At 37.9% G+C, this 25,485-nt stretch overlaps 1 protein-coding gene across 4 annotated transcripts in view; it reads right to left on the bottom strand.

Annotated features, from left to right (window-relative positions):
* mtor (mechanistic target of rapamycin kinase) overlaps positions 1-25,485 on the bottom strand; it is a 283,244-nt gene that overhangs the window by 73,292 nt on the left and 184,467 nt on the right. For all 4 annotated transcript variants that reach the window (XM_080215404.1, XM_080215406.1, XM_080215407.1 and 1 more), the window contains 3 exons: positions 11,676-11,776; positions 7,902-8,017; positions 1,939-2,016 (listed from right to left, as the gene is read on the bottom strand). In XM_080215404.1, the coding sequence (XP_080071530.1) occupies positions 1,939-2,016; positions 7,902-8,017; positions 11,676-11,776 (295 nt within the window). The remainder of the gene's footprint in view (positions 1-1,938; positions 2,017-7,901; positions 8,018-11,675; positions 11,777-25,485) is intronic.

Below are 25,485 nucleotides of genomic sequence, written 5' to 3'. Positions count from 1 at the left end.
GGGCAGTCCTATTCAACCTAATTTCATCACAAAGAGATTACATAAAATTCCATGCATCATCCCTCGATTCTGTTCCCATTTCAGCCACTGCTACTGGAATTCTCATCCATGATCTTATCAACTCCAGACTTGACTACTCAAATTCTTTCCATCTCACCTGTTTTCTCGATCTTCTGTAACCTTTCGTTCATCCAACACTCTGCTGCTACATCTTATTCTGCACCCAACCGATTCCTCAATTATTCAAATTTTAAAAAATTCTCATGCACAAATTCTTTCATGCTTAGTCTTTCCCTCTCACTCCAACCCCATTCTTATGTATCAATTCAATTGCAAAACTCCACACTAACTGGATTGTGTTTCACCTCAGAATCGCTTTGGAAAGTAAGTGTGACATGTTGACACAGTTTGAAGAGTTGAGTGTTAATCCCATCATTCAAATTAACATCAGCACTGGTTTAAATTCCTACATGTTTTACGCAGCGTTTTCTTTCATACATTTCTTCAAATGGAGTGCCACGAACACTCAATAAAAAAGAACTCAACAGGTATTGATATCTCAGCTTTCCAAACAGCTGCAATTGTTATTAAGTGTAATTCATGAGAAAAAACTCACAAAGAACAGTAAATTATAATCAAACTACAATATGTATAAGCATCAATTATTTGAATATACGTAAATTCTAAACTGCATCATAAACTCAATGAAAACTTTTCCTACTTCTGCGCAGCTTTGAACATTTTAAAAATCTGCACTCCACAAGGGGTCTATTTTTAAAAAAAATCAAGCTCACTATTTCACAATGTGGACACATTATTGCATACTTAACAAGGATCAGAAAATACAGCTCTGGATGTCCAACGGTCATAACAACTGGGTCAGAAGAAAATTTCAACCAACAGCCAGCAAATAAGTTTGACCTGCTATTTAGCATTATTGAATTCTTCATTTTTTTATATATCATACATCCTTTTAAGTAATAAGATCTCTGCACTTCCTCCTTATTTATAATTACAAATTCAGTTGAGTGAAGACAGCCTTTTAAATAAGATAAAAGGCCAAATAATGAAATCTGATTCCAGGAATGAAAGGCAGTGCTTCTTTAAATATCTTAATCAGCTTTTCAACTTAGTTTCAACGGCCTATAAATCAGATTTTCCCAACTCTACTGAGGAGCTGTCCAGAGTACCACATACCCTGATTTATGTGTTGTAATACAGTAAATACCAAACAGCACAATATGATTTGTTCCTGGCTTTTTCTTGTCAAGACAAAATATGATCTATTAACTGAACGTATAAAAACCATATGGATGCAAATCAAGTCAATTGAAATCTCCAGCACAGACCTGACAGTGGTAGCAAAAGTAACAATTAATTATTGTGCGTTTTTAATTTTCACTCTGTTTGCCATATTCACATTAATGTAACTGTAGTTACATTTATATTTCCCAATTTTAACAATTCATTAATCATACAATCCACTGTTCAGGGCCTAACGTAAAAAATATGGACTATTCGATAAATAATTTAAACAAGCCAGTAATACAAGTACTTACACAACATGAGGGAAGTGTTGAGTGATGTTTCTAAACTAATTACAACAGGTAGCATCATTACTGACCATTTTGGTCAAATATTTCTTTTACATATTCCAAAGGCATCGTTGTGGAGACTGGATAATATTTTAAACTAAAACTATATAGAAGCAATTCAGTCATTGAAGTCCATGCATGCAACTATCCTCAATTTATAAACTGGTAACCTAGCAAGATGTGACCTAGCAGCATTGACGGGCTGATGGGAGTAAAATTACTAAGTTTCATCATTTATTACTGCTAAGACCAAAAGAAAACGTATAATTAATGAACAAACAATGCAACAAAAATTATTATACATCTCACATGGATCGCGAAGTTCAATCTTTCTTAGACTCACCCCGTAGGCACGGCTGTAGCTTTCCCCAGCCATAGCAGTTAGTTCTGTATCCAGCAAGTCTCTGGCCTTGTCAATGCACTACATTGGAAGAGGAAAAGTATTAGATTGTTTTATTGATTTGTCCTATAACAATATACTGCTGCTTTACCCTTGTGGAATAATTGAAAAAGCCTCCTACTAGAGTTATTGTTTATATATTCTGTATCCAAGTTCCAACTAGTCTGCACCCAACAGTATTGCACACAAATTGTGGAGTTCAATTAAATAAAGATTTAATCCCCAAGTGATGCCTTTGTGATCAACAAGATAAATGACAGCAGCTTTTCCAGCGGCTAGAAACTTTCTACCCAGAGGCCAGAAATGCAAGGAAGCCAAGTACAGGAGTTTAACTTAAGTTAATGCAAGCTTGAATAAGTATGGCACAAAGAGCAGCAATATTATCGAGGTCCCAGCTATTCCCTGGTATGGGGTGGCACCATGACAGAGTGGTTAGCACTGGTGCCTCACAGCGTCAGAAACCTGGGTTTGATTCCCAGCTTGGATCACTGTCTGTGCGGAGTTTGCACGTTCTCCTTGTGTCTGTGTGGGTTTCCTCTGGCTGCTCCGGTTTCCTCCCACAGTCTGAAAGATATGCTGGTTAGGTGCATTGACCATGTTAAATTCTCCCTCAGTGTACCCGCATAGGCGCCGGAGTGTGGATTTTCAGAGTAACTTCATTGCAGTGTTAATGTAAGTCTACTTGTGACACTAATAAATAAACTTTAAACTTAAAAAATATCCTAGGGCTATTCTGCAACATCTTAAGAGATCTGGTCTCAATTTTGTTTCATAGCGAGGAAAGGCAGTGGGGTTTGGGGTGGTCTATATAAAAAGCAAAATGTCACTGTTTTTTACATGCCCACAATAGATGGTCACATGCTAAGTTCCTGTTTATATTTGTTCAATAAAGCTCAATCGCTCCTTTTACTCTTATTGATGAGCACAAGTATACATTAAAAATAACAATTCTGCATTAACACGTCATGACAAATTTACACAACTACTCACAATGAAGGGTATTTTGAAAGCCAAATAAAATTGGAAGTGAAATTAACACAACCAATTTGTGATTATCCTAGTTGTTTTTTTAAAACGTATGTATTCTTAGGCTAAAGCAAGTTACTTTTAATTCAGGGAGAAAGCTGTTTGTTAAATCTTAGTTTGTATATAATCCACATATATATGTGCCTCTCTATATTCCAGAGCAGTATGTGGAAAAACTTACATATGTAGCTCATCATTTCATATCTATATGAACCTCCTAATTTAACCTGACAACTACAGTAGAGGTTTTCAGGTTTCCCAAAGGCCATTTTAAAAAACATTTGTCAGAGAAGTCCCTTCTTAGCTGTCTTGGCAAATGCCTGAAAGAATTGCATTGTAAACTGATCAAAAGTTGGGCTTAGCTGAACATCTGTATTGATTATATTTCACAGGAGTCCTTCAACCTTTTTTTTGCCAACTGGCTCCCACCTGAATACCAAACACAGGTATTGCTCAACATAACACAAGTGGCAAACAGAGAAATGAACAGTATTAGCTGAAACATTAGGAGGAAGTGAATATAAATTAAACTTCAAAACAAATATTCTATAATACTCAGCGAGGCAAGGGAAGGGAAAGATGCCAAACCAACAGCTGAAGTACATTAAGAAGAAGCATTGAAGTGGCTACTGCAAGATCCAAGGAGGAGTGTCCAGAATAAAAGGAGATAGAGGTAACCAACATTAATAAAGCTGGACTGGAGATAACTTTATTTTAAAAGTTCTGGTCTTTAAACACAGAATTGCAAAAAGATTTTAATGATTTATTGAGGAGGTCAGGGGTCACTGCAACTCGATTCGACGACAGGAAGTAGGTCAGAGCAATCAGGCCTCAGTATGAGGCAAAAAGCAGCTGGCAGTAAGCATGTTATGTCCCAGTGACATCATTTTAAAATCTCAAATGGCTGGTTTAGTGATCTGTTCCCAGCACGAGATGCAACCTTCCATGTCTGCTCACAATTAAGTCCGAGTTAAGGAGCCTAATCACAAACTCCTTTACTGCGCCTTATGCCTTTGATCAAAATTTAATCAAATTTCAAAATTTGTTCTAGTGAAGCTACTGGGGTGAAAAGGTAATGCTCTCAGACATATGAATAAAGTGCTCAGAATGTAAATCGGTCCACTTCCAGTAGATATAGAGGGGTTGGAGTCATTAAAAAAAAGATTGATTTTGTTTGAATTCATGTAAATATAATCTCACCTTTCAGAGTAAAAGGAAAATTTGAATGTTAGACATACAAAGCGTTTGGAAGAAATTATAGCTTAATTTTTCAGTGGAGACCTGAGACTAAGATTTACTGATTAGTGGAATTTTAATGCAGGTGATAGATAACTCTGATTTTAAAATTAATTGCAACTCATCAGCTTTGATGAAGGTCTGCAACTAAAAGGTGAGATGCTGATGGATGAAATACTCCCCAGTGAACATCATTGGTAAAAGAAAATGCTAGCAATCATTACAAAACCAGACCAAATACAAGAAGTCGTCCACACACATGCAAATGCTGACTAGAAGTGCAAGTTTTTTCAATGATTTAACATTGATACATGTGTTTTAATACCTTAGCGAGGTTACAAATAGATCTGATATTTTCGAGCCTCCACAATATTTCTGAAAGCATACTTTCAAAACGCACAATCACAGAATCTCTAAATTGCAGAAAGAGGTAATTCAGCCCATCCCACCCAAGTCCTATCCCCATAACCCTACTTATTTACTCCGCTAATCTCCCTGACATTAAGGGACAATTGAACATGGGCAATCCACCTAATCTGCACATCTTTATTTAGACTGTGGGAAGAAAACCAGAAAACCTGGAGGAAATTCACACAGACACAGGGAAGACTCTACACAGAAGTGATCCTGAGGCAAGGTCTCTGGTGCTGTGAGGCAGCAATGCTAACCACTGTGCCGCCATTTATAAAATAACCTCTTGGGAGATGCTGAAGATTGAATCCAGGACCTCACATACATGGAAATACACACTTGCACAAATATTGTTTAAATTGTTTAGACATCTTCATTTTCAAGACATCTAGTTCTGAGATCAATTTTTGAACTTAGAATTCTTAAGCATCCGAATACTTTGGTTTCTACACAATCTCGATTGTTTCTAATATATTCTCTCCCCTTTTTTGGCTTATGATTGAAATTTATTAATGTGTACATAAAAACACTTAGTTTCCCAACGTGCATTTACGCGGCACCTTTCACGACACTGTAAAGTCTCAAATCACTTCACCACCATAGAAATGAAGTCAGTTTTGATATGTAGGAAAACACAGTAGTTTATGCCCAGCACTGACATAAGGAACAGAGAACGTACATTTTTAGTGGTGCCAATTTAAGTAAATTTAAAATAAGACAGCAAAGAGACATTCAAATGTGCGCTGTCGAACTATAGGTGGGCTGTAAAGACAAGTTTGATATAAAAGGTAGAGGCAGGTGTTAGTTTGGTTGGGTCTTTTTTTTCTAAGTGCAATTCACCCAAAATCATCCAATCTTGTGCAGGAGGCCTCTATATTTTTAAGTTTACGTTGTGAAAATCAAGTTTCCTGTGCGTTTGGTTTAAAAAAAAATATTGCCAGGAGATCAAATCTGCCCACAAAACTAATCATATTAACTTCCATTGCATGCTTCCACTAATTGTGTCGACTTGCAAGACTTAACAGCAGCTCTTAAGATTAAGCTTCGTTTTTCGGGGGCATGGACACCAATAGGCACATTTTAAAAGTTTAATATTCAAAAATTTACTAAGAATCTGACTTTCCAAATGAAACAGGTAAATGGTTCTGTATATTCCTTAAAATTATTTAAAATGGGCTACTCAATTGGTGGACTGATTAAACATGCTTATTTTTCATTATAATCTCATTTCCAACTGCACTATTAAAGTCACACTAGGTTGTCACTCTTAAATATTGTTAATTTTGTAAAGTATTGGTGTACGTAATAGTTTAATTGTCTGAGCACATGCAGCTCTGTGGTCCATCCCTATTTTATAGTGCAGTATTTCAAAGTGTTTCTAGGTTAACCCTAATAACTTCTGTACCCCTGAAAATCTTAAATGTTAATCTTTTCCTTAATTCATTCAAGAGGTATAGTGACAAAGCTACCATTCATTACCCATGCAAATGTCCTTGATCAGTTGATAGTGAGCCATCGTCTCAAACTGCTACAGTCCATGTGGTATAGCTACACCCACAGTTTCAGGGTTTTTTGGCCAGTGACAGTGGAGAAATGGCTTCATAATTCTAAGTCAGGATGTTGTATGACTTAGATGGGACTTCGCAGGCAGTGGCGTTCCTGTGCATCTAGCATCCTTGTTCTTCTTAGTAGCTGAGATCGCAAATTTGCAAGGTACTATTGATGCAGTCTTGGTTTTGCTGCAGTAAATCTCATAAGTGGTATACACTGCTGCCATTGTGCGCTAATAGTGGCAAGAGTGAGTATTTGAAGTGGTGGATTGGTTGCTTATCAGACAGATTTCTTTGTCTAGGTGGTGCTGAGATTCTTCAGTGTTGGAGCTGCATTGACCCAGGCAAGTGAGATGTATTCCAACATACTTTTGACATCTGCATTGTTGATGCTGGATAGGCTTTGTGGAGTCAGCTGGTGAGTTACCAGCTGCAAAATTCACAAGCCTCTGACTTGCTGTTGTAGCCACTATGTTCATATGGTTGGTCCAGTTAAGTTTTTAGTCAATGGCAATGCCAGGTATATTAATGGTGGAATATTCAGCAATGTGCCATAAATGAGAATTATGCTTATTTATTATATTTAGCAATCAGCCTGAATTGGGACAGTGCTGTAAGCTTTGTTTTGCTGGAAACTGCTTAAGCTTTCATTTCTCTAGAAACAAATCAGTGGAATAATTATTCTTGTGATGACAGTTGTAGCTAGATTGAAATGAAGCTATGATTGAATGATGTTTTTGCAATTGTGGGGAGCCACTGGATAGATATTTGAAACAAATAACCATATATCAAATCTGCATTCTGATTTTCATTTCGCTTTGCTTAATTAAGATGCCTGTTGAAATGCAAAAGTTAATAATCATGTGGAAGTAGAATAGAAAATTACCTTAGTGAACAACTCTATGGTTCAATAGTCTAATAAGGAAATCGACCATTTAGTTTGAATAGACATTATGAACATATCATTAACTAGTCTCACAAACAGCTGTTGGCATAAATAACTCATAACATGAAAGGCCAGAAATGAGATGGAAGACAAGGGAACAGTGTAGTGTCAGATAAGGAAAGAGGATGGTTGATCAAGAACAAAAGGTATTTGGGAAGTATGTAGTTCATGGCAGATGGATAACAGAGTAGGCTTTTACCCCATGATTTAGACAAAGAACTTGGCATTTAATAAAGGAAACCTTCAGAGGACAATAAGGCTCTGTCAATAATCCATCCAGGTTCATCTCAGAAAACGAGTATAAAGTAAGACTTTAGGAGGCCCCAGTGAAATAGACATTAGAGAGAAACTCCTAAGGGTAGATCCATGCTAACATTCTTGGGGAGTTTGAGAAGTTATGAAGACTTGAGACACAGAGGAAAAGAGAAAGAAGAATAGCTGTTCACACATACTATCCATTGTGCCCAATCTGACCAGTACTCACTACATGTCACAAGCACATGTTTATGCTGTACAACATATCCCACCTTAAAGTCTGGCTCAACTTTACATACTCACCATACTTGGTTCAGTCAATCCTGATTGATTAAATAATTATTAACAAATTGTGCTGAAATTAACAAATTAGGAAGTTTAAAATGACTAAAAATGGTAATGTTGTTGATTGTCAATAGGAGTGGTCACATTCTCTCTCGTTGTGACCAGTTGCACAAATTTCTGTTAAAACTGATACATACCTGCTGGGCTAAGGAGAACAGGTCCTGATGCAATGCTAGCACAGCTCTATAGAATGCGCCATCGTGAGTGTCTCTTGGAATCATGCAAGCGTATTCCTCCATACTGTCCCAGTGTCCTATCAATAAACAGGCACAATCAGCACTGCGTGTGAAATTGTGCAAAGAAGCATGATGTAAGTGAAGCTGTTAACTGAGGAAGCTGGCTTGGTTAAATTCCCAGTTTGTTATATCCTACACCTATTTGGTTAAGCAAAATTAGCTTTACTTTTGTTGTAATAAACACTGAAAATGTTGGAAATGGTCAGCAAGTCTGGCAGCATCTGTGAAAAGACAAACAGAGTTAATGTTTCAGGTCTATGACCTTTGATCAGATTGTTCACTTTTGTTGTACTATTCCTCAAAAATGCAACAGCTGAGTCATTTTCTTTCAAGTGTTTTAACTTGTCCCACATCAAATCCGATGAAAGTGGCACTTAGCTTGCTTTGCTAAGTACTGTTATGATGCATAGGTTCCAGAGGAAAAAAAAAGGTTGCCTGCAAGAATCTGAGTGATAACAGATCACTTGCCTCAATTATAGTTTAGAGAATTCTAGTTTGCATTTAGTTTCTCTTTAAATGACGTCCCATTTTCAAATGGGACTCCAGTGTCACTGCTTTTTCTCCTGCTTTCTTCTTCCTATTGTCTATAAATCCTACTCATATTCATCATTTCTTCTCTGTGGTCTATTTTTCCTGAAGAAATGTTTGGAAGACCATTTATTTACCATGCTTTTCTTCTTGGGTCCCACTGCCCATTTGGGAATCGGGAGGAAAACTTTAAAAATGGATTTTCAATAGTTTAAAACAACCCCTCAAAGCTGTTTTCAACTCAAGTGAAAGTTTAGACAATGAAGATTCACACAATTTCATCAGAAATGTGGACAGGCCAATCTTGGACATGCTTTTGTCAATCAATATTCTCATCAACCTGGGCGAGTAAGGTTGGCACTGCTAGGGTTAACGTAACATTTTCAAATTCTACTTAGTTGGGTTGACTAAAATATACTGAAACTATAAACATGAAAATAAGGGTTTATCCAATAATGAGATTTCACAAAACAGAATCTCATTTCTGCGGATTACTAGTCACCCTGCATCCTGGGAACAGTAAAAGGAAAACTTAGAACCTGAAGAATGAAATTTCTCTGTAATTTCTGCAAGCAGCATGATATTATAGTCTGGAGCCTAACGGCTGCTAATAGTCTCCTGAGTTATCAATGGCAGCTCTCAGTGAGTGAAAAATATCTAATCTGGGGTTGTTTTTACGGTGTAGCGAAAACAAATGAGTGTTAGTAACTTCATAATACATCATGTTCTATACATCAAAGCAGGGCAGTTTGGAATCTGCATCAGTAAAATTACTAAAGGTTTCCACTGAATCTAGACTCATTACTTTTCATTTTCAATTAACACTTTTTCAAAAAAAATACTCTGTGGAGTAGTCAAAATATACAGGGCACACATTATTTGTTTTTGAGGGCTTTAAATTCCTTCCTTTTCTCCTACAATCCTCATTCATTTGCCTGGACCACCCATGACACAGCAGCCTATGTGAGGCAAGTAAATTAATCCTATAGCTTCACAAAATATTGTTGCAGATTTGATCCTCACAGATGTGTGACAATATTTAGTAATGATGTGACAAGGACTTCACTTGTCCTCCACTTCTGTAGAACTGCAGCTGAGATTGGCAACTCGGAGTTCAACAGAATGACAAAATAAATAAAATGGTGCACTGCACTGCATTCTGCTCTGTGATGCCAATGCTAGTGCTGCAATGCACTGCACTATCCATACCGGTCACACTTTATTCAAGAGTTTGGTTATTCTGTCAAACTTTCTTGTATTGTGAATACGGTTTGCAGTCCAAAATAGAACTGCTCAATTTTCAGGCTGAAAAAAATTGCAGTTCATGAAAAAAGATCAAGGAACAATACTGTACCAGGGAATGCGAAGTCAAATATTTTCAGCCCAAATTATCCCTTGCTTCGTATACTATACTGTGTCACAAACAATATACATAATTTTTAAACTTAATCGACCAACCTTATCAGATTTTAACATTCTCAATGTCCCTTTTGATCTGAGCTTTACCTAGAGAGAGTTTTTAGAAATGTGGAACTTGCTACCTCAGGAAAAGCTGAGGCAAAACTGTGCAAACACAATGAAGGGGAAATTTGGATAAGTGTGTGAAGGAGAAAGGAATAGAAGCTGTGCTGACAGAGTGAGATGAAGTAGAATGGAGGCTTGTGTGAAATATAAACATCAGCATTCATCAGCTGGGCCAAATGAGCTGCCTCAGTGCTGCAATTTGAACGTAATCCAATGTATCAATCAGGCAGAGGCTGACATTTAATAGCAAACCACAATAAATAAAGATCAACTTCAAATGGACGTACAAAGCTCCAGATAATTAAATGTAGGTCACAGTACACATTGGCTATGTTTTTATTAGCTCAGTACTCAAGGATGAGAATCCTATAGCAAGTAACTCACCTCCTGACACCCCAAAGCCTTTCCATCATCCACAAGGCACAAGTCAGGAATGTGACTTGTCCCTGGTGCTATGAAGCAGCAATACTAACCACTGTGCTGCGTCTTGTAGATGCTACAGATTGCTGCCAGTGTGTGTTGGTGTGCAACACATATTGCCAACAGTTCCCTGGATGAGTGCAGCTCCAACAATCCTCAAAGAAGTTTTACACTATCCGTGACAAAGCAAGCTACTTTACTGGCACTCCATCCACCACTTAAACATTCACTTCCTCCAGCACCAACACACTGGCAGCAGTCTGTACCATCTATAAGATGCAGCACAGTGGCACAGTAGTTAGCACTGCTGCTTCATAGCACGAGGGACTCAGGTTCAACTCCGGCCTCCAGTGACTGTCGGTGCGGAGTTTGTACATTCTCCCTGTGTCTGTGTGGGTTTCTTCTGGGTGTTTCAGTTTCTTCCCATGTTCAAAGATGTGGTTAGTTTGATTGGCCATGCTAAATTGCCCTTAGTGTCAGAGGGATTAACAGTAAATATGTGGAGTTACAAGGATAGGCTCAGGATGGGATTGGCCTCCTTCTGCACTGTAGGGATGTTGTGATTCTATGAAAACTGCATAAACACAATGAAGGGGAAAGTTGGATAAACGTGTGAGGGAGGAAGGAACAGAAGTTGTGCTGATAGAATGAGATGAAGTAGAATGGAGGCTTGTGTGAAATATAAACATCAGCGTTCATCAACTGGGCCATATGAGCTGCCTCAGTGCTGCAATTTTAATGTAATCCAATGTAACAATCAGGCAGAGGTTGACATTTAATAGCAAACCCCAATAAATGAAGATCAACTTCAAATGAACATACAAAGCTCCAGATAATTTAAATACAGACCACAGTACACACTGACTATGCTTTTGTTAGCTTAGCACTTGAGTCTTTGGTGCTTGGCATTGAGAAACGTCACATTGATGAGGCATCACAGTAGTTGATCTTTATACAATTTGAGGTCTCTTCAACAACTGATGAACTATATTTTCATTATAGTACACATACTAAAAATGGCTAGCAATTTAAAGCTTAAGAGTCAAATTTATTCTTTCTCCTGCATGCACACAAAATCTGTGTAGAAACATACCTAACTCAATAAAAACATCCCAGAACATGTTGGTAAAAATAACAAAATGAAATGGAGGTACCAATGCTAACTACACATTATCTCCTTGATATTTGAAGATAATCACATACCTAGTCCCCATGCAGCTGCAGCTGCCATTCTTGCCATTTTTGCTTGTGTATCTTCACAAACCATCGTCCATTTTTCACAACACTGCTGATGGAGTTGTCCCCTGAAAGAACAGGTGGAGCAAGTTTAGACAGCTGAAATATCTTTTTTTTAAAAACCCTGAACGTTATTGATTTGCATGTTGGTTCAGTTTTTGTGAGAAGCTGATATAATGAGTCCATTGATGTAGTTGCACATATGGATGTAGTGGTGTTACAATCTTTATGATTGTGGGTGTTGACGATGGCCCTTGAGAGACTGAATTGACAATAGTGCCCTAGGGCACTGAACCTGTCCAGAAGCGCAGTTAAATTGGGTTGTAATATCAGTGAGAAGAGATTACCTACCATGTAAAGAGGGAGGTTCTCATCTTTCTTCTACCAATATGTATCCTCTATATATCTTGGAACTATGGCCTAGCTTGACAGCTTTGAAAGTTTTGCTGAGCATGTATATTAAAGAACCATCTGGATATTGCTGGTATATAGTGATGTAGCCTTTCTCCTATTCCCACACCGCATGAGGCTGCATGAGTTGTGCCATTATGTCAGTTTATTTTGACCCAAAGCTAAATAAAAAATAAGCAGGTAACTAACCTGCTCTTCAAATTACATTTGCAAAATGATAGATGGGTGGAATGTGGTTGTTGGAAGATGCGTTAAATTTAAGAAGTGGGTAATCTTATCCTTATGCTTCCTTCTGAAGCCTTTGCAGCTCAGAGTGTAACAAAATTATACAGATTTAGAAGCATGAAAGCTACATGCTCTATAAATGCTGAGCTGAAATTAATTGTGTGGCCCATACACCAATGTACAAGAGGATTCAACAATGGTGGAAAAACTAAATTCCCCACCCCCCAGCATATTGACAGTCATTGAGAACCACTGTAACATTGTCTGGCAGCAGAAGAGCAGCAAACTGTCCTGGAAATAATCAGGAGCTAAGCACCGAAGGCTACAATCAACTGCTATGCCAGAACTTGCCATCAGCCTAGTTCCACCACAGGCAGACGCTTCATCCAATCAGGGATGCATTTATGACTACTGTTGACTTTTGGGAATGGTGTCAAAATGGATAAACATGGAATTTGTTCTTCATATGTATATGCAGCACTGAAAGAAGCAACACGCCGCACCCCCTTTCTACAGTTTCATGAGGATATTTTTATTCCCTCATTAACAGAGTATATGCACATCTATGATGTACAGAATGAAGATGGATAACACTAAGGGAATAATGCATTAACAAAATCTCTAAACACGCACTCTTTTATATGTATTCTGTACATTATTAAATTGCATACATAACACCTCACTGGTTTTACATTTGCACTGGTCGTTATTGTCAAATGAATGGCACTAGCTCAATTCCCACTGGCCTTCCACATGCTTTTTCACTGCAACTTCTGGTTATTAGAAATCCATTTCTAATAACCACCTGCTTCAGTGGCTCTGGAACCTACGTGAACAGAGCAAACAAGGGATCCTTAACCAGATCAAACAATCTTTCCTGAGGCATGTAGGATGTGTAAATTAGAATATTTAGTTCATCGCCAAATCATGAACCAAAAGTGAAATTGAGAGAGAAGAAAGATGAAATTGAGAGAAACTAAGAGTGTCTCGGAAAAAGTAAAAACATTTTTTAATTCAAGTCTGAAAGAATATGACTACACACCAGAAAAGGTTTTACTGCCAGGAAGATTATTTGGCATTAATTAAACTTACTAAACTTACGTTTGAATGAACAAATCCCTACAATTTCTGGCACATTTAATGGTTGGGTACCTCGTAAGTGCTGAACATTCACATGCTTAGTCTATTGGAAAGATACCATTATATTGAAGCTTTTGGAAGAGTAAAGCAACTCAGAAAGCAACTTGCTGATTTCCATCATAAAAAAAAAACCCAGAAAATGCTGACAATCTCAGCAGGTCTGACTATCTGTGGAGAGAGCCAACTTTTCAAGTCTGGATGACTCTTTTTATCAGAGTTCAGACTCAAAATGATAGCTCTGTTCTCTCTCCCTTTTCTCTTCACAGATGCTGTCAAACATGCTAACATTTTCTGTTTTTGTTTCAGATTCCAGCATTCACAGTAATTTCCTTTTATCTTGCTGATTTCCATGTTTAACTGCACATTTGGGGAAAGTGGATGCTAGTTGCTTCATTCCTCAATAATGATCAACACTGACTGCCTCATTTTTATTCGACCTCAACATTCAGGTCCATATACAAATCTTGCAACTTAAAAAAAAATTCTACTTCAGTAATTTTAGCAATGAACCACACATAATAAAAATCAGTTGGGATATATACTGTTTTGATCTTCACCAACTATTATCATTGTATCCCCATCAACAAGATGAATTAGACTAGTTCATGGAATCTAAAAAAGGTCCCTCTAAATGCCCTGGAATTAATTTTTGAACAATGTTCAATTTGGTATTCTCTATTTAGTCCAGAAAACACACGATAAAAGCATAATTTAACATGGATTGAAAGATTAAGTAGAAAATCAGTGCCAGGACCCACAGGTGATAGCGCTGAGTATGAATTAAACATTTCACTAGTTTGGATTTGGCACCATCTTTGATTAGTTCTAGGAGAGCAATGTTCTCTTGTGTAAACAGATGGCTGCTGCCTGAGAACACTGCCTCACAGCTCTATGCAAATCTTTATTGACTGTAAAAATAAACTGCAATCATTTTAATTTTATACATCAAGACGAGTCAAAAATAAGAGGCTCTGTAATCTTGCACCGTGAACACCTGCAGATTTCATCACCATACGACATGCTCTTGATAAATTTATAACAATTTCTAACATGTACAGATAATCTAATTAAACACGGGCATCCAGAAAACTTGCAAAAGATACATGCATCAATTGTGTTAAATATTGCGAAAGAAACTATACACAACAAAGTCAAATGTAATGCTAGGAGTTATCTCTGGGCAATGTTGTTTGTGCTCATTGTAAATTAAGTGCTTTAAACATCCTGGAAAGTGAGAACGATCTGTATTAAAAGGTCTTGGTGGCAATTCGAACGAACTTATGTATTGAACTTGCATTTCTGACACCAGCATATTATAGGAATGGAACATATTAGGGGCCTGCAGCCTAAGGGCAGCATCATTGGAGTAGATAACACATTGGAATTGGGATATGAGTAGATATGGTCATGAAACACAGGAATTTTAAATGCCTAACAAATACAACAAGGTAATAATACATTTCTACCAGAATCACTCAATTGAATATTTGGCCTAATCCGGGTTCGAACAATTAAATAATTAACTTTCTTTTTTTAAATTTAAAATAAAATCACAATCTGAACCCTGTAATTTACATGTAAGCATGGAAATGCCAAATAACATGGTCAGGAGGTTTAGCTATCCATTTACTTCCTCCTCTCCTCATAGTGCTAGATTTTGTGCTTGTTGGAAGACTTTTTTACCTTATTCAGATCACCATTCAATGATTTTGGAGCTGAACCACCCCATAAAGAAAATTGTGATAGATATAGCCTTAATCTTAGAGTCAATACATCAAATCAATACTATCTGTGGAAGTTGGCAAGGGTTTTTGGTTAACTACACTGTTTTTATGTTGTGAACAATTATGCAGAAATGAGCAACTACATTGGAAGTCAAACTGAGAAATTATATGACTGTACAGGACACTAAGGTGGAAAAGAGATGGTTAAGGTTCAACTAAAAGCACTTACATTAAGGTAATTCTGTGTTTGAGCTCAGACATTTTCGCTCATTGAAAGGTAGAAAGAGTGGGAAAGGTAAAGAGTTTCACTGTTCAATGTCCTGGGAAATGATATGTAGTAGGAATGGTTGGACCCTGGGGAGTGTTGTCGAATGGAGGGACTTAGGGATGCAAGTTCATGGTTTCTTTAAAGTGGCATCGCAGGTAGGCAGAGTGAAGGCAGCGGTGTTTGGCACACTGCCTTCATCAGTCAGAGGACTGAGTAGAGGGGTTGGGACGTCAGGTTATAACTGTATGACACTGGTAAAGCCACATTTGGAGTACTGCACACAATTCAGGTCGCCCTGCTATAGGAAAGATGTTTTAAATTGGAAAGGGTGCAAAAAAGATTTACAAGGATGATTCCTGGACTGGAAGGTTTGAATTATAAGAAAATCACTAGGGGCATCGATAAGTTGAATAGCCAATTTCCCCAGGTTAGGGGATAGGGGAGTCCAAGACTAGAGGGCATAGGTTTAAGGTGAAAGGGGAAGATTTAAAAGGGACCTGAGGGGCAACTTTTTCACAAAGGGGGTTGTGTATATATGGAATGAGCTGCCAGAGGAGGCAGTAGAGGTGGGTACAATTGCAACATTTAAGAGACTTTTGGACAGGTAAATGGGAAAGGTTGAGAGTGATAAGGACCAAGTGCAGGCAAAGGGGACCAGTTCAAGTTTAGGAAACCTGGCCAGCAAAGACAAGTTGGGCCAAAGGGCTTGCTTTCTTGCTGTACAGCTCTACGACTCTATGGCAGAATAAGTATCAAAATTCGTCTGACATAAGAATCTAAGAAATAGGAGCAGGAGAAGGTCATTCAGTGCCTCGAAATGGCTCTACCATTAAATATCAGATTCACCACTGATCTAATTGCTGCCTTTCCTGCCTTCCACCTCCCATGTAACCCACAACTCCCTTGTCAATCAAACATTTGTCCAATTATACTTGTGACATCATACCAAGTTAAAAATCACACCAAAAACCAGCTGAAATAATGCGTGACTGCTGGAAGGATTGCAGAAGATACTATTAAGAAACTTTACTTGTCACAAACCTGAAATGCTCCATTATCATCATTCATCATCAGTATCATCTTAAATAAATATAAAAGCAAATTACTGCAGATGCTGGAATCTGAAACATAAACAGAAAATGCTGGAATTCTCAACAAGTCTGACAGCATCTGCGAAGAGGGAATAGAGCTAGTGTTTCAAGTCTGGATGACTCTTCATCAGAGCTTTAATGAAGAGGTATCCAGACTTGAAATATTATCTTATAGTTTGCTTCACTCTCTTTTCTATCCCCAGAACAGAAATAAATAAAATACTAAGATGCAGAGAAAAGACCATTTTAAATCTCAAATTGTGCCCAATTGGAGACACAAAATCATTTCTTTGAAAAAAAAGCATGTTGCTTGTCAGCTTATGTTAAGTTCTAGCCTTGAATGGCATGCCACACAGACTAGAACTTAGCAGGCAAGTTTTGACAAAAGGTTACTAAACTGTTTTTCTCTCTCTGCGGATGCTGCCCAACCTGTTGCATCCTCAGTATTTTACTAATGTAAGCCTACTCTCATGTTTGCCTGCTGTTTCTGGACATTCATTACCAGCTGTCCACACATGGGTCACTCAAAAGGCACTTTTACCAGCTGCTCAGTTTGATCTGAGAAACAGAAATCACGTCAGGCAACTCTTGTCGACAGGCAGCATGAGCAATCACCCTTAGTCAAAGCTCATTTGTATAGAGTCCAGCAGCTGGCAAGGCACTCATCCACACTTACTGAAACAGCAGAAATGTATTTTCACATGTGGTTAGCCTAGAAGAGATTCTTCTGGGAGCTGAAAATAGACATAAGGCATGGCAATTCTTAGAGAGCAGGGTGAGGTCATTGATGCGAGACGAGGAGGAAGTGAACAATAATGAAGAAACAAGTGTATGTTACAGATTAGATTGCCAGTGGTCTGATTCCAAAGTAAACATTTTGGCCCAAAGTAATTGAGCATTATGCAGTACAATGGAACCTGTTAAATGTGTAATGTTCATATGACTTTCAACTTCAAAGCATTAACAAGCAAATGGTACAACAAATTAGCAGAAAACTTAAAGCAACAGCAATCTGATTTGGCCAAACTTACTGTCACGAACTAACTAAAAATTTGCAGTTTTCGTAAGCATACCAGTTTATTTCATATTGCAACACAGGCTTCAAGCTGATTAAGCCCATTTCCAATGAACATACTGAAATGTCACAATAATACAATTTCCACAGCAAAATTTCCTGACAGTGATACTCAAAGTAAATACTATAACTAGAGCCAGTGACTGATCAAATTAAATGCCTTTGTTTTTTTACACGTGCCTTTGGGATGATGGCTGGTGTATTGGGAATGCATCAGCAGCTTGATCCAATTTCCCCTGGAAGTTGCTTATAATACAAAAAGTGTCTTCTTTGCCCTATTATCATGGTGATTGATTGGAACAACCGAATGAGCTAAATGCTGTTCCTATGGCAGATTTCTAGTATTCACAAACACAGAAATTCAGAATGGGAGTAGGCCATTTGATCCTGCTCCGGCATTCATTATCATGGCTGATCATTCAAATCAATAGCCTGATTTCATCTTCCCTCCCACATCTTTTGATCCCTTTCACCCCAAAATATACAATATTTTGGTCTCAGCTGCTTTCTGTGTTAGTGAGTTCACAAACCCTCTGTTCTGTGAGTGAAGGAATTTCTCTTGTTCGTAGTCTTAAGAGGATTATCTCTTATCCTTTGATTATGACCGCCTAGACTCCCCCGCCATCAGGAACATCATTCTTGCACTAACCGTATCTAGTCCTGTTAGAACTTTATAGGCTTCTATGAGATTCCTTCTCATTCTTTTGAACTCCAGCACACCTAATGCGAGTCAGTCTCAGTTAGGAAGTGCCGATATTGTAAAGGTATCAGATAAATTCAAAATGTTGTGCAAATAAAGCTGTAAATTTCTACTCTTCAAAAGTCACATCATTACTCCACACGAACTGCCCATTGCCATACTGGTGATTAGAATTTTGCTAATTTCTGCCTTTAACTCCCAAGATAGGCAACAACAAACAGTAAGGTTAAAACTGATCATATTTTTCATAACCAGAGTAAAATAAAGATAATTTGAAGTAGCATGCAAGTATTGCGTTAAGAAAAATCTAACAACATTTCAGGTCGAGAACAAAGCTTTTATTTGTTCTGCATGTGTAATGCGGTTTATTTAGAGAGATTATGGGAATAACGTCAGTTTGTTGATTTGAGTGTCATTCTCTACTTTCTATTCATCACATACAATGGATTTCTGAATTTTTACTTATTCTCTACTCCCTATAAAAGGCACTGATTTATTTTATTTTTCAAACATTTTCACTGACATCATTTGTTTTAATTTTCAAATGACTAAGTATATATTTTCAATTCATTTCTATGAAATTTGAGCCACATTTAAATTATTTTTTTAGGCAAAGTAATATTGAATCCACTTTTAAAATTGGTGTTTTACCTCCTGTTTTACTGCAGGTATAATGGCAGTGAGTATAATGGCTAATCCCCTCTGAACTCTTTCATTAACTATTTTTTGGAAGTAATTTGAAAATTGCAACACAGAAACATGCCACCACCAGTCTGATAGAAGCTTTTTTTCTGTTATTACCCACCCATCCAATCTTTTTCTTCCTTTTCTGCTTTTACCCTCAGTTTTGCCTTTGATTGCTTTGGAAGTAATATGAAAATTGCAACACATTTCCACAGAAGCTGGCATACAGTGCTTCTTCTGTGTTATTGTCCAGCCATCTGATTTTTCTTCTTCTTCTTTGCTTTTACCCTAAATTTCTTCCTAGACAAGGTAGCACAGGTGGCACAGTGGTTAGCACTGCTGTCTCAGCGCCAGGGTCCCCGATTCAATTCTGGCATTGGGTAACAGTCTGGATGGAGTTTGCATGCTCTCCCGTGTCTGTGTTGATTTCCTTTGGGTGCTCCGGTTTCCTCCTAGACTCCAAAGATGTACAGGCTAGGTGGATTGGTCATGCTAAATTGCCTTTTGGTGTCCCAAGATGGGTAGGTTAGGATTGGCCATGGGAAACATGTGGGATTATGGGGTTAGGGTGGGGGAAAAGGGCCTAGAAAGACATGCTGTCTGACAGAGTTGGTGCAGACTTGATGGGCCGAATGTCCTTCTTCCGTATTGTGGGGATTCTATGATTCTAAGGCAGTCAGGTCTTTGTGTCTATTGTCTGTACTTGCCTATCTTTCTCTTGCTAACTGTCCTTTTGATTTCTGAGCTTCTTTTCTTAATCTGATCTACTCATTTGTCTTTCCATCCATTTGGCTGATACTGAACATTCTCACCATTACCCACATTTCAAATGCTCTCCTCTCATTCTCTTTCTTCAGCATCCACCTCTTACATCCATAGAGTGCAACACTCCACACTAGTGACTGTACTAGATTTTGTTTTAGCTTCATGCAGATGCTTTCGATCTTTCGATGCTATTTAAGTCACTGGTCACATCTCTTGCAGTAGATAATGTAACCCAAATTTTCTTCCTGTAATTTTGCATTTATTGTCATGGTACAATTGAAATTGCTCATTGCTTTGGTCTTGGTGTTTCCATTGCTTCATTGATGCTTAGTCAGGAAGACTTGCTGTGCTTTTTGACTAGGCCTGCCACAGTCTCTAGCTCTTCTTTTGTTCTGGCTGCGAGTGTGGTATCACGTGTATACCTGAGAACTATATGCTACAATCTACTAACATGCAACCACATCCCTCTAATGGTTCTTGCTGCATTATCTTCACTGTCTCCTCTTCCACAGTATTACACAGCATGGGTGACAAACCTTATGACTCTAAAAGACACTCTGTCTGACTTCCTCCTCATACTGGAAGTGGTTGAAATTGTCAACAACTCCTGAAGCTTTCCTATATCACTCTTGTATTAACTATACAATATGTTTGGGTACATTAAAGTCTACAATTGTCTTCCATGCTGGGCAATGTTGAAAACTTTGACATTAACTATGAACATGAAGCAAAGCTGGGCTTCCTGCTTATTTTCACACTTCTTGAAATTTCAAAACATAAACATAGTGTCAGTTGTACCCTTTCCAAGAATGAAGCCAAACTGTTCCTCTGCCGCTTCTGTGTTCACGCAGAGGGCAATCAAATGCATGACTGATGAGATGGGGCATACAATATCTTGGGACAGTCCTGTGTGTTTGTTATCTTAGTAAGAAGTTTCACAACATCAGGTTAAAGTCCAACAGGTTTATTTGGTAGCACAAGCTTTCACAGGACTGCTCCTTCAACAGGTGAGTCACCTGATGAAGGGGCAGCACTCCAAAAGCATGTTATATCAAATAAACCTGTTGGACTTTAACCTGGTGTTGTGACACTTCTTACTTTGCCTACCCCAGTCATCCTTGTTACCTTGGGCTTTGTGAATATCACAGATAAAGTCCATTCACAAGGTCATTCACCAGTTGTCCACATCTCATCAAAAATCTCCTTCACTGTATCTACTACTGTTTGACTGCCTACTTTCATTATTTCTGCTGGTATCTGATCTTGTCCTTCTGACTTTACATTCTTGATGTTCTTTATAGCTTTTCTTACCTCATCTTTCCTGGAGAACCTCAGGTTCTAGTTCTTACTTTGTTATGAAGCGGAGAACTAACACCAAAACACCCAAAGAAGAGTAACTCACCCTATAATCTGTAAGAAGTGTATGTGAAGTGGTGTAACTTGCTCTTCAGCATCTCCTAATGGTTAAATACAAAATAAATCCCTGACACACTCTCTAAAATCAACACACAACAATTTATCTAACAAATTTACTAAACTGTTAACAAACTGATTAAATCCCTAACTATTACCTATTCCCAAATAAAACAAGATTCTAATAGTGTGCTGTTCCAATAAATACAATTCCTACTCATTAACAAAAAATAGAATTTAGTTACTCTTTAAATTATGACCAGGTTTTGTCTCTTCTGGAATATTCTGGGCCTTCTCTTTTGATTCTTGTGTCTGGAACTTCTTCTTTGGTACCTTTGTTATCTAGATGATGCTTTCTCTAAGACATTGATACTGCCAAAAGAGTCAGCGATTTTCTGTCTCTGAGCTGTCAGCTGTTATCTCTGGCAGGTGGCAGTTGGTCTCTCTTTTTGTCCCACTGCCCCCCTTCTTTTATACATGTGATGACATATCAATACTTCCCACAATAGGATTCGTCCTAGGTTGTCAAAACAATCAGATTTAAATTTAATAGGTTCTTGGTATCTAAGTGTCTCTTTCAAATTGATCGGCTAAATTCAAAAAACCTGTTGTCTTAGTAACACTGCTACTTGGCCTTTTGGTACAAATGTTTCAGTTTGGGGCTGTGTACTTATAATTTAAAAAAAAACTCTAAGCATAGAAAAAGCACCACCATTTAAAGGAATCATGAAATGCTTTCTCTTTAACAATCTACATTTTACAAACGCCAATCTACAACTTTGCAACACTTTGAACTTCCAATCTTCATTGTTTATCTTTTCTATTTCCAACAACTTCCTGCAATACTAGTGACTGACAAAGCAGTAAACTTATCTCATGGTTGTGACAGTTATAAACCGGCAGTTAGCTCTGCTCTTTTAGTTTACAGTGTCATCCTTCAGAGTGTAATATCTCAGGATTTATTCCAATAATTGGATGATGAACACAGGCAGCCAATTTTTGTTGCACTTTGAACTCTGTAAATGGAGTACTGAATTATAAAAATGGACTTCTGTTGAAACTCTACTCAAAACATTGACACATATTAAATTATAGGGTAATAACTATATTCTGACAGTTTTGACTACCACTGAACTGCCACTCAGGAAAGGGATATGATTACTCAAAAAGGTACTGAGTTACACTGTTTATCCTCTGAGACTTGCTTTACAATGGAATCATTTAAAATAAGTCAAGACTAATATTGAACATTTAAAATATGTTAATCAACAGGGTATCAATCTGGCTTTCTAAATGGTACAATATTCATTTTGTGTTAGTCTGTATTTAGTAACAAGCATTTTGTTACCAAAAGTTACCTTAGGATACAACTTAGTTTTTCTTTAATGACATTCTATTCTTGATAGGTCATAGTATCACACAAAAAAAAATCACGATGTGATATCCGCCTTGTACAAAATTTCCAATATGCTTTTCCACTCTCATCAATGTATAACATAGACAAGCAATAACGTCTATTAGGAGCAATCACATTAACTGCCTTTAAAGTCCTTAAAAATATTTTAATTTTAAAAAGTTGTACTTCTAAAGGGAAAGCTGAGATTAGGAATTTGACTTGCAGCAATACTCTAACCATATGATATTATCCCTTGGCATTGTAATGGGAACAACAATACTGTTCCAACACTTTACAAAAAACTAACTGAACACTGTATTATGTGGAAGCAACACTAAGTTGTTCCTTTTAAATCCCTCTTTTATCCTTAAGGCACTAATTCTTCCTGTGGTAGTGATACATTGTTTACACTCACATTCCACAACGTCTGTGGTGGGTTATTTAACTACACAAGTCCTCGCAGCCAACCGCAATTCTTTCTTCACCGTTCTGGTAACAAACCAGGCTACAGCAGGGGTCAATGAACAACAATCAAGAGTAGCTGATATTTCCTCTCAGCTGTTGATGTACTCTTGCTATAACCATGTGGGACAGACCAGGGAGCGAACTGGAGATTTTTCTAGTGTATGGCAGAGGGTCAATATCCTTACTTCCAAGGCGCCGAGAAAGGAGATGGCTGGCAGGATTCATTTAGCATGATAGTTGCGATCTAGCCAAGGGCAAATCTTCTGATCATTTCTCCAGACCTCATTTGCCTGCACTTTCCTATTCAGTTGTTCAAAACAGCCTCACATTTCAAAATTAAATGAGAAATGAGCAATATGACTAGGGAAGGAATACACGAGATGCCCTTTGTGTGTGCTTAAAGGAAACAATAGCAACAAGTGCTCTTCCTGAACAATCCACTGTCTGTAAGCAACATTTGGGTCTGTCACAGCTTTAGCTTGTCTGCTATTACAATAACAACATACATTTATATTGTAACACTATACTGTGCCATTAAGAAATGTATTTGTGTTATGTTTCTTGTGCAGGATCTGTTGTAGGAATTTGTTTTATTATTGGTGCTGGTTTCACTGTATCAGGTTGCCCTGTATTGTTCTGCAGAAGCATAATTGCTCTTATTTGCTAGAATGTTTATTTTAATCTGGACTGATGCTGTTCTGTTATTTTAGTGATTTCCCCTGGAGTTCTGCAGAGTAGGACTTGATTGGGTTGATCAACAGTAATATCATCTGTGCAACTTGACGTACACAGAAAAAAGCAGCTTAGTTGCTGCTTGGGAGCTACACAGAGGTAGACTTTTCTCCCTCTGAAATCTGGAGACTGGGATCTGCTAGACACTAGGTTTATTTCTCTGAAGTTCTGCTGGTTGAGAATGTATCTTTCTCTGGAAACTGCTGTCTGGAACTCTGTCCAGAGGTGTAAAAAGGCTGGAAATCCAGCAACCACGTCAGCATATTGGTTTTTGATGCTCACTGCTTTGGAAGAAGAGATTTATGTCTATAGCGGATACAGCTAAAACTGGAACATTAGGGATCGATAGCTATTAAGAATTATACTTTGTCATGTTTAAGTATTTTAATTGGTAAAAGTTATGCTAATTCTTTTTGTTATTTTCTAACTGTGTTCTTAAATAAAGGCTGTTTTGATAAAAGCTTTCTAGTGGGTCAACTGAATCATACTTGGAGCAAAATACATTATCCTCACTGTAATGCCAAAATCAAAAGTAAAAATTGGGGTCTAGGCTAACTTCAGAATATGCCTTGGAGTTTCTGATCTGGTTCCTAACAATAGCACTTTTAATGTAATGGAACTTCCCAAAGTGCTTCACAAGAAATTGCAAACCAGGATATGACACCTAGTTACACAAGGAGATATTGGGTCAGATAACCAAAAACCTGGTCAAAGAATTATATTTTAAGGAGTGTATTAGAGGAAAGCAAGGTAGAGAGGCGGCGCAAAGGAGTAGGGAAGGTTGAGAAAAATGGTGGTGAGGTAGAAGTCAGCGTACGTGGAAAACTATTGGGACTAATGATGTGTCTCTGCATGACGTCACTGAGGGACAGCATCTCACTGCGAAATAGGAGAGGTCCAAGGATAGATCCTTACGGAACACCAGAGGTAATGGTGCAGGAGCAAGAACAGAAGTCATTGCAAGTGTTTGTCTTGCCAAGGTTACACAGATAAGAATGGAACAAGTTGAAAGCAGTTTCACCCAACTGGATGGCAGTGAAGACACAATGCAGGATGGTGTGGTCAACCGTGTCAAAGGCTATAACAAATAAAGAAAGGAGTGATGTTTACCTTTATCACAGTCGCAGAGGATGCCATTTGTAGTTTTCATAATGGCTGTTACAGCACTGTGGCAGAGTACAAACCTGATTGGAGATTAAAACATTAAGGACATCGTGCCACCAGAACTTCACTGGTTCTTCTGCAGGCCATGGCTCGTAATCCTGAGCCTTGAACAATTGATTAAACAACAAGAACGACCCTCTTGAAGTTTTAAATGGCCCTATTGCCCTACTATTATACCCTGGTATGATATGATACAATGTGAGGGAAGAGTGTTAAATAGTTCTTTTGTGTTCCACAGCAATTCAACTTGGAACTCGTCCATCAGAAACATGCAAGGTCAGAGCCCAAGCTAGTGATTATGGCCAGGCTTCAATGAACATTCCAAGCAGGTCTACGAAAAAAAAACTGTTTTTAAATACCTGAAACCAAATTATTTATCTCCTCTTCCAAATAAGTCATTTTTTGTAGGATAATGTGTTCGAGATGTCCTACGCTTTTTTTCATTTTACCATCAAACTACAGAAAATCAAATTCTGCAGATGCATCAGAGCAGCAAACTGTGAATAACTGACATTCTGCCAAGA

Source organism: Carcharhinus amblyrhynchos, chromosome 30, assembly GCF_965287045.1.
Source record: "Carcharhinus amblyrhynchos chromosome 30, sCarAmb.v2.hapA, whole genome shotgun sequence".
In the NCBI taxonomy this organism is placed as follows: Eukaryota; Metazoa; Chordata; class Chondrichthyes; order Carcharhiniformes; family Carcharhinidae; genus Carcharhinus; species Carcharhinus amblyrhynchos.
Note: the sequence above shows the minus strand (reverse complement) of the source record. Positions and strands in the feature narration are given on the sequence as shown.